Source organism: Myotis brandtii, unplaced genomic scaffold (genome assembly GCF_000412655.1).
Source record: "Myotis brandtii unplaced genomic scaffold, ASM41265v1 scaffold190, whole genome shotgun sequence".
Lineage (NCBI taxonomy): Eukaryota > Metazoa > Chordata > Mammalia > Chiroptera > Vespertilionidae > Myotis > Myotis brandtii.
The window spans coordinates 4,069,984-4,091,848 of NW_005357076.1; the positions used below are offsets into that span (position 1 = coordinate 4,069,984).

Sequence of the window (21,865 nt, forward strand, 5' to 3'; positions counted from 1 at the left end):
CTGGCCAGGCACCCCAGTGGGGACCCCCACCCTGAAGGGGGTGTGATCAGCCTGCAAACACCCATCAGCCCCTCACCCAGGATGGCCAGGCACCCCAGCGGGACCCCCACCCTGATCCGGGACACCCTTCAGGGCAAACCAGCCGGCCCCCACCTGTGCACCAGACCTCTATCCTATATAATAAAAGGGTAATATGCAAACTGACCCTAACAGCATAACGACTGGAAATGACTGGTCACTATGACACACACTGACCACCAGGGGGCAGACGCTCAATGCAGGACCTGCCCCCTGGTCGTCAGTGTGCTCCCACAGGGGGAGCTCTGCTCAGCCACAAGTCTCTTATCTAGCTACTCCAGGACCTCTGAGAGGATCAAATGAGATGAGGCACAGGAAAACGCTTCACAGACATTTGGTTACAGTGTAAAGTGTTTCCACCTGAGGCTAGTTGTTGCTAGAGAGAGGAAGCCAGGTGTTGCTATGTGATATCATTACCTGGACGGAGGGAAGAACACTTAGCATATTAGCCTTTTATAGGGGCCCGGTGCACAAAGATTCGTGCAGGGGGGAGGGGGTCCCTCAGCCCAACCTGCACCCTCTCCAATCTGGAAGTTTCTGTCTGTCTTTGCAATCATATGAGCGAATTGTCTGAGACCCCCAACCCAGTTTGGTTTGTTGCTCACAGAATAATAGGGGCATTTTTTTTTTCTTTGCTTCATTGGTGGAGATTTCCTGAACTTTTAGGATATCTTCCCTTTAATTTTTCCTAGACACTCTGATTTTACTTATGTCTCTCACCTTTGCTTTCCCTCCATCCGCCACCGCAACAGTAACTTGCTCCAGGCTCACTTTGCTCTAGTGTCTAGGAGACCCGTCTGCCACCAGAACTACAATTCCCAGCATTCCTGGTGCTCCCCATGCTCTGGGCTTCCGCTTCCAGTCCTGGGGCTGCCATCAGAACTACTATTCCCAGAATTCCTGGTGCTCCCCGCGCTGGGAGCAACCAAGGGATCCACGGCCCCCCAAGCCTCTGGCTCTCCTGCTGTGTTCTCCACCTGGCAACCGAGGGAGCCACATCCCCCTAAGAGAGCAACTGAGGGAGCGACATCCCCCCAAGCTGCCGGCTCTCCCGCTTCTGCTCTCTGCCTGGCACCTGTGTATGCAAATTAACCCGCCATCTTTGTCGGGTTAATTTGCATTTTCACTCCTGATTGGCTGGTGAGCGTAGTGAAGGGATGGTCACTACATGTTTCTCCTTTATTATACAGGATAGGTGGATATATATGTATGTATGTATTTAAAAAGGGGGGGCACACACTTCAGTTGCAGGCTTCTCCCTGGCTGGGCCCTGGTTGGGGCATGTGCAGGAGGCAACCAATCGATGTGTTTCTCTCACATTGATATTGCTCTCCATATTTCCCTCTCTCTTCCACTTTCTCTAAAAATCAATAGAAAAATATCCTCAGGTGAGAATTTTTTTAAAAAATTTAATGTTAAAAAAAATTCTAATTAACCCAAAATTTCTCCCAGATCCAGACCCCTATAAGAGGGCAGTCACAGACATTATTCCAAATTTATCACCAACACTAGAAGGCTGCTAGAATTAGAGGCACTTATAAACAATCCACCCAAATGTTGGAGAAAAACAATGCCTTTTGTTCTCTGCTAAAAAAAAAACCACAAAAAACTTAAGTTGGTAATATATAAGGAATAATGAAAGAGGCAATGAATTATAACTTAGGAGTCTAGCTGATTTTCTTAAAGGAATCTGCTGTGAAATTTTATTATATTTATGAAGAGATAACTTAGATATAAAAAAATAAAACTGACCATATGTTTTCACTATATGTAAAATCTAAATAACAATGTAAATGAACAAACTTAACAGACTCATAGTTAACTTATTTTGAAATTATTTAAAATTTACAAAGATATTGTAAGAATTGTACAAATAATCCCTATATACTCTTCACCTAAATTTACTTAATAGTTAGCATTATAATACAAGTTGACTTATCTCTCTCATTATACATATACTAGAGGCCTGGTGCACAAAATTCGTACACTCGGGGGATCCCTCAGCCCGGCTTGCGCCCTCTCGTAGTCCAGGAGCCATCAGTCAGCCATTCTTAGCGCTGCCACGGAGGCAGGGGAGGCTCCCGCCAACACCACTGTGCTCGCCAGCCGTGAGCAGCGCTCCCCTTGTGGGAGCACACTGACCACCAGGGGGCAGCTCCTGCACTGAGCATCTGCCCCCTGGTGATCAATGTGCATCATAGCGACCAGTTGTTCTACACTTCGATCAATTTGCATATTAGCTTTTTATTATATAGAATACTATTTATTATTACACTTAGTTATTGCTGAACCATTTGAGTATGTTGCAGACATTAACACCACTTACCTCCAAATATCTGAGTGTTATTTCCTAAAAATAAGACCACTTCATGACCACAGTACATTTATCAATTTAGGATATTTAACATTGCAACAATACTATTACCTAATGTATAGTCCATATTTAATTTTGCCAGCAACATCCTTCATAATACACCCCTCCCCTCAGGATTACATTTACCTGTTATTTTCCTTGGTTTCTCATAACCTGGAAAAAATTCTGTCTTTATATTTCACAGCAGTGACTCTTTTAAAGAGTACAGGCCAGCTGTTTCATTGAATTTGGGTTTTTCTGATTTTCCCTAACAATCAGACCCATGCTTTTTTTTTTTTTTTTTGTAGGAATACCACACATGATAGTCTGTCCTTTATCAGAAAGCACTTGATGTCAATTTGTATTTGAGAAATTTTAAGTGGCAAACATGTTTTTATTTTTATACTTTTATAATTAAGTAAATGTTTAAAATTCATTATTAATAAGATGAGGCTAATTTTTAAGTTAACATAAAGAAAACTTTAAATAAATAACAAAGAAAGTATTAACACTGGAAAGTACTACTATCCTCCTTTATCAGAAAGCACATGATGTCAATTTGTATTTGAGAAATTTTAAATGGCAAACATGTTTTTATTTTTATACTTTTATAATTAAGTAAATGTTTAAAATTCATTATTAATAAGATGAGGCTAATTTTTAAGTTAACATAAAGAAAACTTTAAATAAATAACAAAGAAAGTATTAACACTGGAAAGTACTACTATCCATATGACACATAGGTTAAACCAAATTCAAAATGACATGGAATTAAGTAGCCAATAACAATGTAAAGGAAGTCCACTCCAGATTTCTTCCGAGACTAATGGAAGATGAGCTAGTTATCCTTAAAGATTGTGAAAAGGTAACTGATTAAAAGATAAAAACTATAAAAACTCCCAACAAAATACTTATGCATTGATACAAACATTTTACTGATACAGGAAAACAATATTACTATTTCAAGAGGATAATATTGGTTTTAAAAATAACAAAGGATGGATTTGTTATATTAATAAAACTGTTTCAATCACATTCTTTCAAATAATTCTCATGTATCAAAGTTATCAAATATAAAAAGACTAAGAATCATCCTTATTCTTCGTGTCACCATAATGCATGCCAGTGCTTATGTAAACTATATCATACTTCAACAGAATAATCGATGTTTAGTATTAACAAAGGATTTAAAGATAATTATCCTACAAAATTGTTTAAAAGCTTATTCATGCATGATCCTAGTTCTTGCCTATCCTCATTATTATGTTATGTACATGGTCCCTAGTTTTATGGTTGACATGAGCTTGCCCATGTTTCTAAATTCCATCTAAGAAGCCTTATCACATTTTCTCTGCCTTCATTCTAGTAGGAAAACATCTTTGAAGAGCTAATTATACAAATTTAATATTTAAATATAAAGTAGTCTGAGAAAGAACAGAGATAAAGTAATGGTAAAAGAAGTAACCATCCACACTCCTGCAAAAGGATATTTTTCACCGAAATTTTCCATCAGGCTTTTTTCCACTTCCTGTGGTCTTACCCAACACAGACTTACAGACCTAAAAATCACAAGTCTCTCTGATATTCCCAAATAAAGCATTAAAGTAGTAGGAATGTTTGAAGAAAGTAGTCTAACTTCATATATGCTATTAAAATTTAGTATATACAAAGTGAAACACTTTTATAGAGATAATATTTTCACAAGAAAAACACTAGGAAGTGATTAAGACATAAAAGTAAAATTTAAAAGAAAATTTTAAAATCTATTCTAGATAATGTTTCAATCACTTTGCTAAATAACTGAAAAAGTCAGGTTGCAATCTTAATGAAGTTCTACAGAGGGAGCTAGCACCATAAAGAATAAATTTTTAACACAGAACTTCAAGAAAAGACCTAGCCTGTTGGAAATACTGGATTCATCAACGTGAGCTCAGAGTATCCTCTAAGATTTTACCTTAGCCATCAAAAACACAGTATTACCTACAAACTAGGGCACAGTTCTAGTAAACCATATTAAAGCTTATAAAATGTCATATCCATCATAAATACCTTCAAACACTTGTGAGGTAGGTATATTTGTTTTAAATATCATTCCTCCAAAAATGTAAAAAATATTCTCTCCAAAGTTACTGAACTTAGTCTAAGTAAAAAGCAACAAAAAAGATCTAAAATCAAATCACAGTCTATCCTTTTCTACTATACAAGTTAGAGCCCTTTCCAACCCTCAATTTTTCTATAAAATGGGAGTATATATGTACCTCAAAAGGTTGCTGTGAAAATTAAATTAGAGCATGAAAGTAATTAAAATAATGTTCTCTTCTCTTGTTCTTTAATACATAAGTGTTATTAAATTGCTCAATACTTTCCAAAAAGAAATCAATAATTATATTCAGTAGAGAAAGTATTTTCAAGGATTAGATTAGTTGCTAATAGATACTAAAATTTTCCCCAAACTCCCAAATCCAGATAATCCTCCAAAAGTCTAATTCAATCTTTAAGGGGATATGAACAGTGCTAGCATACCCTTACTTTATTTTTCAGTTAGATATCTGTCATAGTTTCAGTCTACAAATATTCCTGTTTGTTTTAGAACCAGGAGAAAAATAGGTCAACATACCAGCAGTTTCTGTTCTCTCCGTTCCATACTGATCCCACCGAGTATTCACCCCATAGATATCACATAGTGAAATACTGTCAAGTAAATTGTTCACTGCAAAAAAATCAATGAACTACACATGGACTGCAAAGCTCTGAATAAAGTTCCACGTAACACCTTACCCTTCCCACTCCCCGACAAAATCAAAGAGGGAGAGAGCAAATAAGACCAATATCCTTTTTTGTTTCTAAAGAATTTTATGCCAGAAACTCAAACTATACCCACATGGATTAGTGAGTTAACTAAAAGAAAAACAGCTAATTAAATAAATCATTTGCTAAATGGATAATAAAATAGCAAAGCACTAATGTAATCTCACAATGATATATATCCAGCGACCGAACGGCAGAATGACCAGAATGACTGGTCGACCAGTCACTATGACACGCACTGGTCAGACACTCAACACGGAGCTGTCCCCTGGTGGTCAGTGCACTCCCACAGTCGGAGCACCGCTCACCTGACTAGATGAGCGGCGCTCCCACAGCAGGCCGATCCCCGCTGGACATGCCCCCACCAGTGCATGAACCCGTTGAAAGACATCTTCTCCAAGAGCAGAAGCCAGTTCAAGAGGTTTTTATAAACATCATCGTACTCACACCTATATCACAACAAATCTTTGCATGATTCTTTATAGTTCAAAACTTTTTCATATATATAATTTCATCTAATCTTTCCCTAATGAAATAAAATAGAAGTATCACCATTTTACAAATAAGAATATTAAATTCAGATTAAGTGATTAAACTAAACCATATAGTTTGATACTGTGTTACATTTCCCAGAATTTCCTTCCCTATATGGTTTCAGGTTAGGATTAGCCACAGGAGAAAGTTGTATACAATTTGGGAGTTGCAAGTAAAGCAGCTGCCATTTCACTACAAAGGTAGTAAACTGTCAAAGGTAGTAAAAGACAGACAATAAGGGGTGGGCAGTTTGTCCTACTTATCCCACTCTACCTCCAGCTCTCCTTTCCAATCAGGCCCAGGCCTATCACCAGATTGTCAATGAAAACCCAATACAGGTGGTAACTGCAAAGAGCCAACAACCCACCCACCCACTTCACAGTTCCTGCAGACATGCATAGCTGCTTCTTAAAAGCTCCAATTCATTCACCTACACCAGAAGTGGTTAGTGAGTTTTCTCTGACCCTTTTTGGGCCTTTACTTCTCTAGTTTTTCCCACAATTGAAAAAGGTTTAATTCCTATAATAAATTCCTTATTTCTTAATACTCATAGCGGAATCGAATCCTAACAGATACATCAAGGTTATAGTCCGTGGCAAAACTCATACATAAACTAAGTTTTTTCTAATGCTAAGACAAGGCACCACAAATTTCTACAAAGGGTTTTAAGATTCACCACTAATGACAAATATTTTTCATTCACCTATCATGTATACATGAATATAAGACCTAGTTGAATCCTAAAATTATCTCTTGTAATGAGTTCTTGTCCTTTATGACAGGGTTAATACTTTTCTTTTAAACAATAAAATATTGAAGCAAACCTTTCAGAAGATTTATCATCCAGGTATAACCGATTAAAAAAACTATGAAATCCTAGAATTTTCAAGGGAGAGGACAGTCAAAAGTTCAACAAAAAGGATGAATTCTGGTTACTTGAGAACCATTTATGGAATATGTATAAAAGCCTGAAATGAATTCAATCAATGCTAGTTTGGAATTCTCACAGTACTCACATAATGGTATTAGTAAAAAAGAAGCAAAGAAATCAAACACAAATTTAGTTCTTATTCCTGGAGGCACAGTCTCACTAGCAAAAATGGTAATTATTATTATACAAAGCTTTATAAAGATTAATTTTAAAAGCAACATAAAGGCTACCTTACAAAGATCAGAGTAAGATCAGACTATATATAAAAATCAATTAAAAAAAGTTTCTCATATAAAAGGCATTTGTAGTTTAGGATTAAATTTCCAAAGAAAACATCATACATGTAGTCAAACAACTTAGATTAAAAAAAACTGTTGTGTTCTAGAAAAAAGGGTTCTAATGGTCAAAGATGTCGATGATAAAGAGTCTGAATGCTCAAGAAAATGAGAGTAAAAAAGAAAAAAGTATTTTAAAAAAATCACTGCATATTTAGGGAACGGCTAGTATAACAGTAAAAGCACTAAAATGGGAATCAGGAAACTTGAGTTCTGGTCCAGCACTTGTCATTAAAGTGCAACCTATACAAGTCACTTTATTACTGTGAATTTCACTCAATTTCATTATAAATTACAGATATTAGTTCTAAAGTTCATTTCTAGATTCAAAGTTCTGTAATTTAAAAGATATGAAAAAAGTGGCCTTTAAGAGACCATAAAAAAATGGTTATGATATTTAGAATATCATCCAGTGACCGAACGGCAGAATGACCAGAATGACTGGTCGACCAGTCACTATGACATGCACTGGTCAGACACTCAACACGGAGCTGTCCCTTGGTGGTCAGTGCACTCCCACAGTCAGAGCACCGCTCACCTGACTGGGATGAGCGGCGCTCCCACAGCAGGCCAATCCCCGCTGGACATGCCCCCACCAGTGCATGAACCCGTGCACTGGACCTCTAGTTGAAAAATAATAACCATTTAACCTTGCTGGTACTAGGTGTTCTTTATTTCAATTCTGACTTTCTGCTTGCCAGATTGTTTTTCCCTTTTTTGATTAAGCAAATACATTTTACCATCAACAAAATCTATTAGCTTTACAAGCAATCAGTCCTTATATTATTCTTATAAAACAATCTTGAGGTTTTCAAAGAACTGCTAAGTAACAAAATTAATAATAATGGATATAAGAGCATATCAGATGTTACTGATTATCTCAAACCAAACTGCTCTTAACATATTCTCAAACACGTCACTTAAATACTTGTAAATCTCCCCTGCTAGTTTAAAAATTGGGCACTGTTCCCTAAAAAAATTATAATTCTTTTACACTGAACCAAAGATTAAGGTCTAACAGTGTCCTTTCTAATACTCAGGATTCATTCCCCTGACATAACTCATTTATTTTCTCCCATTTTGTAATAATCATAAATTGACCCCAAAATTTTGAAATGTAATATAATTACGACAAGACAAAATTTTAAACTTTAAAGGGGTAATTCTGAAAAAAATAATTTTACTCTTTGACATTAAAAAAAAAAAAGCTAATTTATTCACCTGGCCAGCGTGGCTCAGCAGTTGAGCATCGACCTATGAACCAGGTCATGGTTTGAGTCCCAGTCGGGGGACATGCCCAGGTTGTGGGCTCAATAAAGAGAATTCATTCAAGATCTGAAGAGAAAATATACCTCATATCTACAATAGCGTACACTGCTTATAAAAATTCATTCTTTATCTTGGCAGCTATCTTAAAAAGTCAGGTAAATAAACATGAATCTTTTTTAAAGAGGCCTTCCCCGTGCCTTATATAGTACAGCAAACCAAAAAAAAAATCCTCAGCTATCAAGTTACTCAGCCTGTGTTAAGTGGCAGGGATATTTCTGAATTTATTTATATTACCTTTGGTATTTGTCCCTAACTCCAGCCAACTTTTAACTTTCCTTATCTTAATCTTCATTCAAGGTAATATACAATTTAGCTATTCATAAAACAAACAGAAATTTATGGAAACAAAATGGTTCCATAACTGTAGATATGTCCAATAGGAAGACCCCACAATTACAAAATCTTCAATTATGAAAATTTTTAAATGTGAAGCAATATTAAATTGGAGAGTTAGTCTCCATTTATAAATGAAGTCAGTATCTTTTCTTTAAATAGCGCCTAGCACACTGACTGGTAACTGGGTAGAAAATATTTATTGAATGAAAAGTGATGTTTTACTAATTTATTTTAAATTACTCCATTCAAAAACTAAAACTCTAATAGACTGAGAAAATCTATAGAAGACTAATGAAATTAGTTGATTACTGGACTACATATAGAGCAAAGTATAAATTACATAGTTTCATATTAATCCCACCACAAATTTAATTGTTTAGCTTTCCGTACTTAAAATCACCCCGGAATCATCAGTATGTAGATTAGAAAACAAGAACCTGAGAGAAACCTTCCTGCTTACAGAGACAACTGACACTGTCATTACTGTCCAGCCCCGTCCCACCCAGGACGTGAATCATCCCTTGGGCCAATGTATACAAACTGCAGATCTACCCACCCGTTAGTCACTTAGTAGCTCTCTGGGTTACCAGATCCACTGTCACGGTAACACAATGCTTGTGTTCAAGTAAACCTTATAGTAGACTACTGTTATGTCACAATGCCATCAGTCTGCCCCAGACAAATAACAAGTATATTTGTAAAGCAAGGGTGACTAAGGGTATGTGGAATCTGAATCACCACGTTTCAGAAGCTAAGAATATTTTAAATAAAAACACAGTTAGTATTTAATATATTAAGTATTATCAAGACAATCAGAGTTACTGTAGTCTTATTGATACACATAGAATTAAGGTACATTTTCAAAAGGCAGCTAATGTGATGGTGTCACTGCATTTTTTGCAATATCATGATGAATCAAGACTGTCTTGAACAGATTAACATTTAGAAGCAATAATGTTTTATGAAAATAAAGCATGGAATTAGTAACTGGAGAATTAAATTTTATTTATATGGACATCTTATGGTATTTTAAAAAGCTTAGTCTTGAGCACAAAGAGATCTTGGCTATTTTAATTGTAAGGACACAATGAGATTATTTATAAGTAGCTCTTATGAAGGGCTAGTGTTTCAGTGGCAGGCATATTCAACTGAGAGTTTTCTTTAGTGTATAGATCAAAAATTACAAGGCAGAGAGCCAGCAGCCACAAGAACAAAGATAATCAACTAATGCCAAATCAATTAAGTCACAATACTAACAAGTATAAGAACCTTGCTATGTAATTACTAGTTATTAAGAAGGAAGACTTCACCCGGCCAGTATGGCTCAATGGTTAAGCATCAGCCCAGGCACCAATAAGTCACCAGTTTGATTCTTGGTCAGGATACATGCCTGGGTTTTGGCTCCATCCCCAGTAGAGGGAGTGCAAGAGGCAGCCAATTGATGTTTCTCTCTCATGATGTTTCTCTCTCTCTTTCTCTCTCTCTCTCTTATATATATATATATATATATTTATTAATTAATTAAAATTGTGGCCCTGGCCAGGTGGCTCAGTTGATTGGAGTATCAGCCATACACCAAACAGTTGCAGGTCAGATTCCTGGTCAAGGTCCATACCTAAGTTGCAGGTTCAATCCCTGGTCAGGGCACTTATGGGAGGCAAGTGATCCATGTTTCTCTTTCTCTCTCTCCCTCTTATTATAAAATCAATTTTTTAAAAACCGTATATCCTCAGGTAAGGATTAAAAAAATAATAAATAAAACTGTGCTCTTTCAACCTTTAGACATACATTATATTTGCTTACTTAGTTCACCATTATGACTATAAAGTTGAAAAAGTTCATCTTGTAATAGATAAGTATATTAAATTAACACTTTAAATTTAGTGAATTTAGAATTTATTTCATTGTTATTTTTTCCAGTCATAGAAATAGAAATTCCAGATAAACAATTCATAAGTTTTATATGTCATGCCATTCTGAGTTATATGACAAATCTCATGCTGTCCAGCCCCGTATCCGTACCACCCAGGACGTGAATCATCCCTTGGCCCAATGTGCCCAAGCTGTAGATCTACACACCCGTTAGTCACTTAGTAGCTCTCTGGGTTACCAGACCCACTGTCACGGTATCACAATGCTTGTGTTCAAGTAACCTTATAGTAGCCTACTGTTATGTCACAATGCCTACGTCATTCACCTCACATCATCTCATCATGTAAGCATTGTATTATCTCACATCATCATCATTAGAAGGGTGAGTATAGTACAATGAGATAGAAAGAAAGAGACCACATTCACATAACTTTTATTATAGTATGTTGTCATAATTATTCTATTTTATTAGTTTTTATTTTTAACCTATTGTGTATAATTTATAAATTAAACTTCACCGTGTGTGTGTGTGTATGAAAAAAAACATAATATGTATAGCATTTGGTACTATCTGTGATTTCAGGCATCCACTGCAGGTCTAGTAATGTATCCCCCATGGAAAAGGTAGGATTACAGTATTATCAAGTGTGGTTCAATCTGGAGTTAGCCTCTAATTCCTCAAATTCTTAATTCTATAGTATTATTTGACAGGAGGTAGCTGCATAACAAGATTATCAAAATTTTCTTACAGCACGGGGGGGGGGGGGGGGGGGGGAAACAAGCAACAAAATTGAAACATACAAAATATTTTTAGTTTCCCTCTCCGACAGTCTAATGATACTAAAAAGGTTAAGGTAAGGTGAATTTAAAGAGCTCCCAAATTAGTAATTCTTAATTAAAAACTTCACAGTTCCTGTGAGATAGTAATTTTTAAAATACCACTGTAGGACAGCAAAATAGGGATGGAAAATCCCAGAATCACATATAAAGTTGTTTTTATCTGAAAGACAGAACCCTAAGAACATTAAATCTTTAAAAAGAAAATTTTACTCACATTTTAAACCTTTTAAGATGCTTTACCTATGCTAAATAAGGACTAGGCATTTTTTCATAAGGCAACAAAAGAAAAATATATATATTTCTCTATCATAAGCATGAGGAGGGGAAGTCAATTAAGTAAGAGCCAAAAATTAACAGTGACAATTTAATATTTTATCTAGAGAAAGAAAATGAAATGACATATTTCCCAATTATGGAATACAATACTACATATTTTAATGTACATACAGGAACAATTATTTCCTGTTAATCTTATGTAGTATAAATATCCTAATCCTATGAGGATTAAAGTCATGGTGTTAATTATTTCTTTATAGGTCATATAATTTTAAAGATCAGATTATTTATATACATCTACTCCATTGACAGGGTCAACTATGTACAATCTCGAGTTTAATGCACTTACAGTTCCTTGTGCTTGTCTTCAGCCAAGATTTGGTCATTTGCTTTAAGAGAATACCTGTAACACAGAACAAAAATATAGTGGTCATATAAACATTCAAGACTTTTGACTAATAGACATCTAATTATAGTACCAATAGTTGACACCTATCAAAAAAGTACTATCACACTGTTATAGATCTCTGTCTTAATCTGTAAAACATAAAAAATGCCCAAGTTCTTTGCTGTTCAATTAGTCACGTCCACACATACCACAAGAATTGAAGAGATCAACTTGACCATGCTTTGACAACACAAGATATCTTCAATATTCTTCTGTAGTGAATCATCTATAATGTTACTGATCTAGCAGGTCAAATTCAAGAAGCCACTACAATGGTAAGTATTTAAGAGTTCATTAAAAATATGCAGTTACTCACCCTGGCTAGTGTGGCTCTGTTGGTTGAACATCGTCTCATGCACCAGGAGGCTGCTGGTTCAATTCCTTGTCAGGGCACATGCCCAGCGTGTGAGCTCAATCCCCTGTAGGGGGTGTGCAGGAGGCAGCTATCAATGTTTCTCTCCCTCTCTCTCTCTCTCTCTCTCTCTTCCTCTCTCTTTAAAAATTCAGTAAAACATGTTTTTAAATATGCAGTTATTCATTCATTAAACACATAGTAACATCTACTGTATGCCAGACTATGTACTAGATATTAAAAATTCAGTAAAACATATTTTTAAATATGCAGTTATTCATTCATTAAACACATAGTAACATCTACTGTATGCCAGACTATGTACTAGATAGTGTGACACAGGAGAAAAAGTAAGTTTTGAAGTTTCTGATTGAACCATTTACTGCCTTAATGACTATAAGCAATTATTTCGCCCCTTTACGTCTCAAATTCCTTATCTATAAACTAGAGGCCCAATGCACAAAATTCGTGCAAGAGTAGGCCCTCCCTACCCCAGCTGACGGCACCAGCTTCCCTCTGGCACCCTGGACCCTGGCTCCCCTCCAACTGTTGGCAGGCTCCCAGCTGACGGCACCGGCTTCCCTCTGGCACCCTGGACCCTGGCTCCCCTCCAACTGTTGGCAGGCACCTGAGACCCGGGCTTCCCTCACAGCCCCAGCTTCAACAGGAAGGTCGTCCGGAAGGACGTCCAGTCTAATTAGAATATTATGCTTTTATTATTATAGATTAGAAGTTGCTATAAATATTAGAACAGGAATCTTGCAAAGTACTGCTGAAGGTAACAGAATTTCTAAGAAGTACGCTACTGAAATAGGTTCAAAAACAATGGACAGCAATTCCCAGGTTCTGAATTTCCACTTGTATTCCATCCTTTCCTAAAACTAATCTACCTGACAATGGATCAGAGGTCCAAGTGGAGTGACCATGTAGACTCTCCTTTCTTGCCTCCCCTTTCACAAGTGCTTTTACCAACTAAATAAAAAGAATATCATATCACTCACCCTGAATAGATCTATATTGCACTGCATATCATGTAAAAATCTCTGAAGTACTAAACTAGGAATGATTCATACTTTGTCCACAAAGCCTTCTTTAATACCACAAACTGACTACAAAGTTCCTGTTTTATACATTATTTCTATAAAAAAAATGAAGCCAGAAATTATAAATGGGGAACTGTGATAGTGTGTTCTATTTGCAGACACATAATGGAATGGGGCAGAAGTTGGTTGCAATTTTATTTAAACAGTTTCTCTCTTTCATCCCATATTCATCACCAGAGAATGTATTACTTTTCAGAAAGAGTCCTGTTAAACAACTGTAAGACAGTTTCCAATAAGAAACAGGAAAGACAAGTGTCACCTTATTTCTTCTAGGAAACAAACTTTAAAAAAAAAAAAAAGGCTCCTTGCTCTTCCATTTATCTATCGAGGATTAAATATCAAAGATGGTTGTCACAGAAACAGAATCAAGCCATTAATTTGAACTGAAAAATGAGGCCAGACCTTTTCTATCATGAAAATAAATCTGATTGGTTTGACAATGAAGAACAATTTTGCCAAAAAGGTTCCAAGGCCTTAAACTGAATGAATAGCTTTAATTAAAACAAATTTAAGGTACTTGATAAAAACATTTTATCCAAAAAAGAATCCTTTTGTCAAAGGCATATTGAAATGACCAATATTTAACTTTTACCATCACCTCCTGAACTGTTAAGGTCAGCATACAACTATAAGAAAAAACCAAGAGACATAATTACTAGTTATTTAAAAAGCCTTAATAAAGCCAATTTTGGTACACTTCCCAGAACTGCATGTCTCTAATGACTCTAATAAATGACCAAGTCAGGTGGTTTCTAATTCTTTGCTTCCAACCTCTAATCTATAATAATAAAAGCATAATATTCTAATTAGACTGGACGTCCTTCCGGACGACCTTCCTGATGAAGCCGGGGCTGTGAGGGAAGCCCGGGTCCCAGGTGCCTGCCAGTGGCCGGAGGGGAGCCCGGGTTCTGGGTGCCTGCCGACGGTTGGAGGGGAACCAGGGTCCAGGGTGCCAGAGGGGAGCCGATGCCGGCAGCTGGGGGAGGGAGGGCCTACTTTGCTTCCAACAAAATTGAAGATGAACCTAATCAAATTACCAGCTGACAAATAAAAATAATTTTTATGATAGAGTTCAAATAATTGAGTGATAAAGCTGAAACAAAAATCTGTCTATTACCCTCCAATTAATTATGTCAACTTTTTTCTCAGCACTTATACCTCTAAATGGAAAAAGGGAAATAAAATGATGCTGAACATTGTCTTATTGCAGTAATGTGTACTATTTATCCACAAAAGGTTAACTAAAAATAATTAAAGATTAGCTTCACCCATGTCATCAAAAGACGCATTTCCAATAACTTCATTTTCTTCTGTTTCATAATTACTTAACAACATTTTAATACATTTATGTTGTTTTACTAACTACATGCTAATTATAATTGAATGACTAGGAGATATTTTTTAAATTCAATCTACATACCTATTTTTAGTGAAGAGCCATGGCAGGGTGATCAATATGCATAAAGGCTTTAATGCATAAAATATATTACTTTCATAATACACTACATGCAAAATATAATTCCTACATAAAAATACATTACATAAGGATAAAATCTGGTGAGGAAAAGCATAACATAAATACAAAGTTAAACAGAAAAAATATAAAATTTTAAATGTTAAAGAAGAGTTTTAACACAGTACAATATACAGATATTATATCATAGAAATCTACACTTGAAACCTATATGATCCTATTAACCAATGTCACCCCAATAATTTAAGCAAGGTTTTGTTAAACTTTAAAAGAAAAGAAAGCTTATTCATGTATTTTTGGAAATGGATGATGATAGGTATCACACCACTATGTTATTTAGAGTCCACTAAAAGAGCGATTTGTCAGTTTTATTTAACATTACAATAAAAAGTAATAATTATTAACTTAATGAGTGAGAAAGTACTTCTTTATCAAAATATTTTTACGTAATACAACAGGAATTCGATCAATATTTCTTTCTTTCTTTAGCTGGCTAGTGAGAAATAGCAAACATGTCTGGCTTAAAGGCCTCACAATTCAGTAAGCAAATCAAAATAAAATAACTGTTCGCAGTGTGATTAAGTTTTCCAAAAAAACTGAAGTATATATTGTTCATACAAAAGAGGAAGTAATAAGTCAGTCAAGAAAAGGATATCTTTTATCTGTTCCCCAACTTTCCCTTCCCCCACAATATCTCCCTTTGTTGCTCCTTCCCCATAAACAGCCTTCCAATTTAAAGTTTCAGGATAAAAAGTTGAAGGGAATAGTGAAGGAGGCTGAACAAAGGGTCCACAGAGGGAAGAAGCAGGCAAGGATAGCCTGATTTTGATCAAATTACCGAAAGGAAGATTTTATTCTCCTAATTCACACAGTACACCTCCAAGTCCTCAACAGTGAATTTCCAAGATACATTTTGAACTATTCTCTAGGCAAATTAGCTCTCTAACCTCAAACAAGCAGTCACTCTTCCTATAGTATTTCTTTCTCTGATCTGATTTCCCCCTACCCCAAACCAGGTAACCTTCCATCAGATCTCAATTACCTTTATTCTTCTTCATCTTTGCTAGGTTTTTCTCAATTTTATTTTCCTTATCTCTACCTTGACTCTTGCCCACATAGAAATCTAGCCTGTATATAAAATGGCAAGGTTTGAGGACACAGTACTCAAGACTGTTCTCACTTCTAACACCAGCTGGAAGTTCAGGTGGTTCCCAAAACCACCCTCGGGTTCAATAATTCACTGGAAGGGCTCACAGAACTCACTGAAAGCTATTAGACTCATGGTTACAGGTTACAAGGAAAGGATACAAATCAAAATCAGCCAAGGGAAGAGACTCATACAGGGAGGGCCGTGTGTGGGACGGTTCCAAATACAAAACTTTCAGGATGCATGACTCTCTTGGCATCAACATGGCATACTGTCGATATGTGATAATATGGCACTGCCAACCAGGGAAGCTCACTGCACTTCAGTCAGTGTCCAGAGTTTTTACTGGAGCTTCATTACCTAAGCATGGTTAATCAATTGATTGCCCAAGTGGTTTAACTAGGTCGCCAGGTGGATTGATACCCTATCACCCAAAGCCTCACCCCAATTCACATAACTGGTCACACTACTGGGTGTGGCCAACCCCTATCCTAAACAAAAAGATGCTTCTACATGGACGATATAGATTACCTCCCAGAAGCCCAAAACAAAGGCAAGATCTTTCTTTGGGCAAGGCCAAATTCTTTACACATGCCTATGTGTATGTTTGTTTGTTCTATATTGCTGCCTTAAAGAATAATATTCTAATTTTTAAAATGGAGTATTGATTTAGTTTGAAAATCAGAAAAAAAGGCACTATTGGAGAGAGGTGATTTATTCTTCCAGGCAATTTAAATACCTTTCCAAAGCTCATACAAATAAACTCCATATTTACAGATGGTTATTTGTAAGGGAATAAAAACTTGATCAAACACCTTTAAAAATGTACACCAGAAATAGTTCACACTTACAATTGTAAAGTTATGCTATAAACTAAAACAACTGCTTAAAGTTCATTTTGAAAGTAGGTAGACTATAAATTATAATTACAAATGTAAAGGTAAATATACCATCAGGACCATAATCCTTACTAATGAAATGGAGCTGTTTTTCATTGAAACATACAGTTAAATGTTTAAATGTGGGTTTATAATTATACATAGTTTTCATTTTCATTTAGTATGTCCTATTATACCAACCTTATTGCTGGTTGGCAGAACAGAATATATAGAGCCTTTTGAACCCCTTTATCACTTTAACTTACTCTCTGATCATTCGATGTTTTATATTCATAAACTTCAAAGAGAAAATTAAACTTAGTAGAAAGTAGAAAGGTATACCTCAATTTTCTATCGCTCCTTTCCCAGAATGATACAGAGCATACCCTATTTTTAAGTTGGGCTTTGTTTCCTAAATACATGATTAGATAGATGTTCTGCTTTTATATCCATTTCTTTGATTCAAACATGAGCATAGTCCCTAAAAAAAAACAAAAAACAGACAGCAAAAAGGGATAGTGGTAGTTTTTAAACTTTTTTCTGTCTGAATTTACCAGAAGGAAAACACATACACTCCCATCAGCTCATCTGGATATAATTTTCACTTACATTTATCAATGAACATGTAAGCCTTCAACAAAGAGTAGTTCAAAACTTTTCTTATATAAAAACTTAAATTTAATTTAAATACGTTATTGAATAAATATTGACAGCAACAGGTGACAAGTTATGTAGGAAGAAGAGGAGAGAGAAGGAAGCGGGGGAAGAGAGAGGAGAAGAGAGGAGAGGACAAAGAGGAGTACTTTCCTTAACCCTGCCTGGGCTGTTTAGGAAAGACATGCTTAAAGCAAAAAAGAATAAAATACAGTAATGGCATTCCCACCACAGGCAATGGGAAAACGCTATTGTCATTTAGGTTTGCAATTTAATATTAGAAAACAAATATAAAATGTATTAATACATTATAGATAACTATTATGATATGCTAGAACATTAGTAGTATAATAAAATAAAGTTTGGGCCTTTTATAAGAAACTGAAACAAACACTAGTTATTCAAACGTGGTTTTTTCCTGGAGATTAACGTAACAGAATTTCAGGCTGGAGGTCCTTATGAGATTATAAAGTCCAGAAACAGCCCAGTCATAATTGAAATGCCCTACCCAGTGTCACACAGGTAGTTAATGCAAAGCTAGAACTTGCTATACAATAGGGTGAAAAAAATTATTCCATAAATACCTGCAATTAAGATTGCCTTCAGAGAATTAAACAAAAATTCCTAGAAATCTACAAACATTAACACGTAATCCCAAGAATCCTAATAGTGTTCTGCAAAATTGTACAGAATTGGCAGAATCAATTAGGTAGACAGCATATATATAGTAAGATTTAAAACTTGCTTAATTGGCTTTTGTAATTAAAAAATAAAGGTTGATTAAAACATACTAAAGAGGAAGAAAAGGGAGTCCAAAGTGTTAATCACCACAACAATGTTTCAAACAAAAGCTAAAATTTAAGAGGTTTATAAAGAAACAGATTAAGAGTAAACCTTAGGGTTAAAATGAAAATAATAGCAAGGATTATGAAAATAATATCTTAAATTCTCATTAGTAAACTAGATAAGGATTAAAACGCAATTAAAGAAAGCTGGGAATAAAAAGAATTAAACTAGATTTAAACCTAAACAAATAGAATTATACTCCTTGTATTCTTAAATTCTTCTTTCCCTATGCTTTTATTTTTTTAAAAGTTGATAATTACTCCAAATGACTAGCCACATATTTTCATTAAAGAAATTTTTTAAAACTTGGTAGGTGTGAGATGTCACTGCTTGGCTCTTGGACCACATCAAGAGAATTAGTACACTTTATATGACACTTCCCATTTATTTCTAAATACATTGAATTTATTGGAGTGACATTAGTTAACATGATCACAGAGGTTTTAGGTGTGGGTTTCTATGTTACAAAATCTGTATACTGCACCATGTGCCCACCACCCAAAGTCAAATCTTTTCTTAAAGCTAAAATTTAAGAGGTTTATAAAGAAACAGATTAAGAGTAAACCTTAGGGTTAAAATGAAAATAATAGCAAGGATTATGAAAATAATATCTTAAATTCTCATTAGTAAACTAGATAAGGATTAAAACGCAATTAAAGAAAGCTGGGAATAAAAAGAATTAAACTAGATTTAAACCTAAACAAATAGAATTATACTCCTTGTATTCTTAAATTCTTCTTTCCCTATGCTTTTATTTTTTTAAAAGTTGATAATTACTCCAAATGACTAGCCACATATTTTCATTAAAGAAATTTTTTAAAACTTGGTAGGTGTGAGATGTCACTGCTTGGCTCTTGGACCACATCAAGAGAATTAGTACACTTTATATGACACTTCCCATTTATTTCTAAATACATTGAATTTATTGGAGTGACATTAGTTAACATGATCACAGAGGTTTTAGGTGTGGGTTTCTATGTTACAAAATCTGTATATTGCACCATGTGCCCACCACCCAAAGTCAAATCTTTTCTTGTCACCATATATTAGAACCTCCTTTTCCCCCAACCCCTTTCCTCTGGCAACCACACTGCTGTTTGTGTTCACAAGTTTCTGTTTTATATCCCTCATATGAGTGACATCATATGGTTCTTAGCTTTTTCTGACTGACTTATTTCATTTAGCATAATATTCTCAAGGTCCATCCATGTTGTTGCCAATGGCAGTATTTCATCCTTTCTTATGGCTGAGTAGTATTCTATTGTGTATATGTACATCTTCTTTACCCAGTGCTCTATCGCAGGACACTTGGGTTGTATTCATGGTTGGCTACCATGAATAATGCTGCAATGAACACAGGGTGCATATATCTGCAAATACATGTTTTTGGGTTTTTAGGGTATAAACCCACGAGAGGGATTGCTAGGTCATATGGTAGCTCTATTCTTAATTTTTTCAGGAATTGCCAAACTGTTTTCCATAGTGGTTGTACCTGTCTACATTCCCACCAGCAATGAATGAGGGTTCCCTTTTCGGCATAACCTCTCCAACACTTGATGTTACTTGTCTTGTTGATAAAAGCCACTCTAACAGGTGTGGGGTGGTATCTTGTAGTTTCCTTTTGCAATTGCAACCAAAAGAATAAATTTAACAAAGAATGTGAAAGAACCTATATATGAAAAATAACAAAGCATTATTAAAAGAGATTGAAAAAGACAACAAAATGGAAAAATATCCCGTATTTGTGGATTGTAAGAATCAACATAATTAAAATGGCCATATTACCCAAAGCAATATGCAGATTTAATGCAATCCCCATCAAAATCTCAATGCGATTTTTTTAAAGAAATAGAACTAGAAATTATCAGATTTGTATGGAACCACAAAAGGACCCAAACCAGCCAAACAATCCTGAGAAAAAAAGAATGAAACTGGAGGTATCATGCTACCTGACTTCAAATTATACTACAGAGCTACGATAATCAAATAGCATGGTATTGGCAGAGAAACAGACACACGGTTCAGAATAGAGAGTGCAGATATAAAACCACATGTATATGGGCAGATAATTTTCGACAAAGGATCCAGAAACACACAATGAAGTAAAGATAGTCTCTTCAATAAATGGGGCTGGGAAAACTGGAAAGCCACATGCAAAAGAATGAAACTTGATTACAGTTTGTCCCCAGATACAAAAATTAATTCAAAATGGATCAAAGACCTAAGTATAAAACCTGAAACAATAAATTACATAACCCGAAACAAAAAGTCACATAGGAGAAAACATAGGTACCAAACTTATGGACCTTGGTCGTAGAGAACATTTTATGAGCTTGACCCCAAAGGCAAGGGAAGTAAAGGCAAAAATAAATGAATGGGACTATATCAAACTAAAAAGCTTCTGCACAGTGAAAGAAACTGACAACAGAACAAAGGCAGCCAACCGAACAGGAGATGATATTTGCAAACAGTAGCTCTAACAAAGGTTTAATATCTGAAATATATCAAGAACACATAAAACTCAATACCAAACAAACAACCAAATCAAAAAAATGGGCAGAGGACCTGTACAGACACCTCTCCCAAGAAGACATGAGAACAGCCAATAGATATATGAAAAGATGTTCAACCTCACTAGCAATTAGGGAAATGCAAATCTAAATACATTTTAATCTGGCTTCTGTCCCTATCATTTCACTGAGATTTACGTAGCTGAGGTCAATATTGGCATCCTATTGTCAAATCCACTGGACTGTTGGTTTTGTTCTATTTTTAACTTAGTTTATTTGATTTTTCATTACAGTTGACATTCAATATCATTTTATATTAGTTTCAGATGTACAACATAGTGGTTAGATAACTGTATAATTTAATTAATCAGTGATTCCCCTGATAATTCTAGTAAACACCTGGAACCATACATAGTTGTTATATTACTGACTGTATTCCATATGCTGTACTTTACATCCCTGTGACTATTTTGTAAGTGCCAAGTTGTACATCTTTATCCCTTCACCTTCTTTACCCAGACCCCCCCGCCCCCAATACATCTCCCATCTGGCAACCCTCAGTTTGTTCTCTGTACCTATGAGTTTATTTATGTTTTGTTCATTTATTTTGTTCTTTCCAGTTCACATATAAGTGAAATCATATGGTATTTGTTTTTCTCTGATTTATTTCACTTAGCAAAATGCTCTCCAGGTCCATCCATGCTATCACAAATGATAAGATTTCATTCCTTTTTGTGGCCGAGTAATATTCCATTGTATGT

At 35.4% G+C, this 21,865-nt stretch overlaps 1 protein-coding gene across 1 annotated transcript in view; it reads right to left on the minus strand.

The window, feature by feature from the left end:
- The window catches only part of ADK (adenosine kinase), a 470,150-nt gene that overhangs the window by 394,254 nt on the left and 54,031 nt on the right, over positions 1-21,865 (minus strand). The window contains exon 3 of the mRNA XM_005864654.2: positions 12,042-12,095. Within this exon, the coding sequence (XP_005864716.1) occupies positions 12,042-12,095 (54 nt within the window). The remainder of the gene's footprint in view (positions 1-12,041; positions 12,096-21,865) is intronic.